This window comes from Eublepharis macularius, chromosome 1, assembly GCF_028583425.1.
Source record: "Eublepharis macularius isolate TG4126 chromosome 1, MPM_Emac_v1.0, whole genome shotgun sequence".
In the NCBI taxonomy this organism is placed as follows: domain Eukaryota; kingdom Metazoa; phylum Chordata; class Lepidosauria; order Squamata; family Eublepharidae; genus Eublepharis; species Eublepharis macularius.
The window spans coordinates 246,904,187-246,906,017 of record NC_072790.1 but is presented as its reverse complement, the minus strand read 5'-3'; the positions used below and the strand labels follow the sequence as shown (position 1 = coordinate 246,906,017).

General features: G+C 45.7%; 1 protein-coding gene across 1 annotated transcript; it reads right to left on the bottom strand.

The window, feature by feature from the left end:
• Nucleotides 1–766: 766 nt before the first annotated feature.
• On the bottom strand, nt 767–1,312 carry LOC129325646 (shematrin-like protein 2). Its single transcript, XM_054973450.1, has one exon. The coding sequence runs from the start codon at nt 1,310–1,312 to the stop codon at nt 767–769; it is 546 nt and encodes a 181-aa protein (XP_054829425.1).
• Nucleotides 1,313–1,831: the final 519 nt, after the last annotated feature.

Sequence of the window (1,831 nt, the reverse complement as noted above, 5' to 3'; positions counted from 1 at the left end):
CAACTTCATTTACGAAGGGCGTTCCTCTTTGTTCTAAGAAGCAGAGGCAGGGCAACCTTGAGGAATGGGGATTTGTCACTGAAACCGTCCCTTACTAGTATTGTAGCTGCAAGGAATTAATCAGTTGAGTTCTCCAGCACTATGAAAACAGAACAGTAGACAAAGCCCATCTTACAGACACTGACAAAATCTGACTGTTCGAGTGTGTGTATGCATGTGTACATATGCACATACAGGGAGGATATTTTTACAATGATGCTAAAGGATCGGCCTCACAGTTCTCTGTGTTACTAATTTTACTGTATTTTTGATGAATTTTGCAAGCTGCCTTAATAGCAATCTTTTAAATGAGCAACAGCGGACAGCTCATGGAAACAGACCTAGGTGGATCCTTGTCTGATGCATTCTCTGGATAAAAAAGGACAGACAGCCAATATCATGATGCAGAGAAAGGTTTATTGGGAAACAGAAGTAGTTATTCAATAATTTTAAAAAGAGGCACTTTTAAAGAGGGCAAAGCATGTACAGAACTGAATTTCTTCCATATGCAAAGAGAGAGGAAACTGATCTATAACTACAAGGTGAAATTAAGGAAGCCTGCAAAGAAATTATGTCTGGTTCTTAGCTGGAGAGGTGCTGAGAACTCATCCTCCCACACTCTTATTGGTTGGAGAGTGTTCAGCACATGAAGGGTGTTCAGCATATCAGTACCTAGGCCTGTCTGTTAGTCCAGCGTTCTCTTGATTGCTTTGAATTTGATGAGAATTTAGCAGGGAGGCAAGCTTCCTCTACGCCCCAAGCAGAGACTGCCCCTGCGGCCTGGGATGAGGCTGCCTCTGCGGGCAAAGCCGCTTCCCAAACGGCCTCCAAAATAACCAAGACCACCAGCTCCATAAAGCCCTCTGCCGAATCCACCATAACTACCACCATAACTAACAGCGCATGGAGTGTTGCCTCCCACAGACACTGGTTCACCGGTTGCCGAGAGGATGGGTCCTGGGATGGTCACAACGGAGGCGGGTGGCTGGATCACAACTTCTGCTGGTGGGATCTGATTGATGCAGGAAGGATGGACACCTGACAGGATCCCCAGGCTAGCAGAGGGTACCCCGGATGGGAGGCCTCCATAGCCAAGCCCTGCTGATCCAAAGCCAACGACTGGAGAAGAGGCCACGGAAGGAACTGCAAAGGAAGGTCCATAGCCATAGCCTAGACCGCGGGAGCCGCCATAGCCAAGCCCTGCTGATCCAAAGCCAACGACTGGAGAGGAGGCGCAGGATGGAACGGCATAGGATGGTCCACAATAAGCCATGTCTGAGTGATGGAGGGTGAGTCTGCAAGAATATAAGAAAACAAAAATATAATATTATGCACAAGAAGTACTGAGATGCTCAACAGAAAAGCATATCTGTGGAAAAAGCACTTGATTATCCTCCAAAGATATACCACAGAATGTAGAGGTAGTGGAATGCAAAGCAAGACAAATGTGGGGTGGGGGGAGGTGGACTGAATCAACCCGGGAAAATTCCTAACCGTTCAGGTGACTAGTTGTATACAATATTAACATGCCAAACAACACACATTAGGCCACCTAGACTAGCATTCTATCTAGTAGCATCTCATCTAAGTTCCAAAAAGAGAAATGGTCTGGTCCAACATAAGTCAGTCAGTCAGTCAGTGAAGCAAGCCTTTATTGGCATGGATAAAATATAAAAATTTTAAATACAGAGACTCCATACAAAATGAGATTAAAATACAGATAGGAGCAGGGCAACAGGGCAGCAAAACCAGTACAGAATATTACTCGTCATGGCGTATAGCCACGGCACTG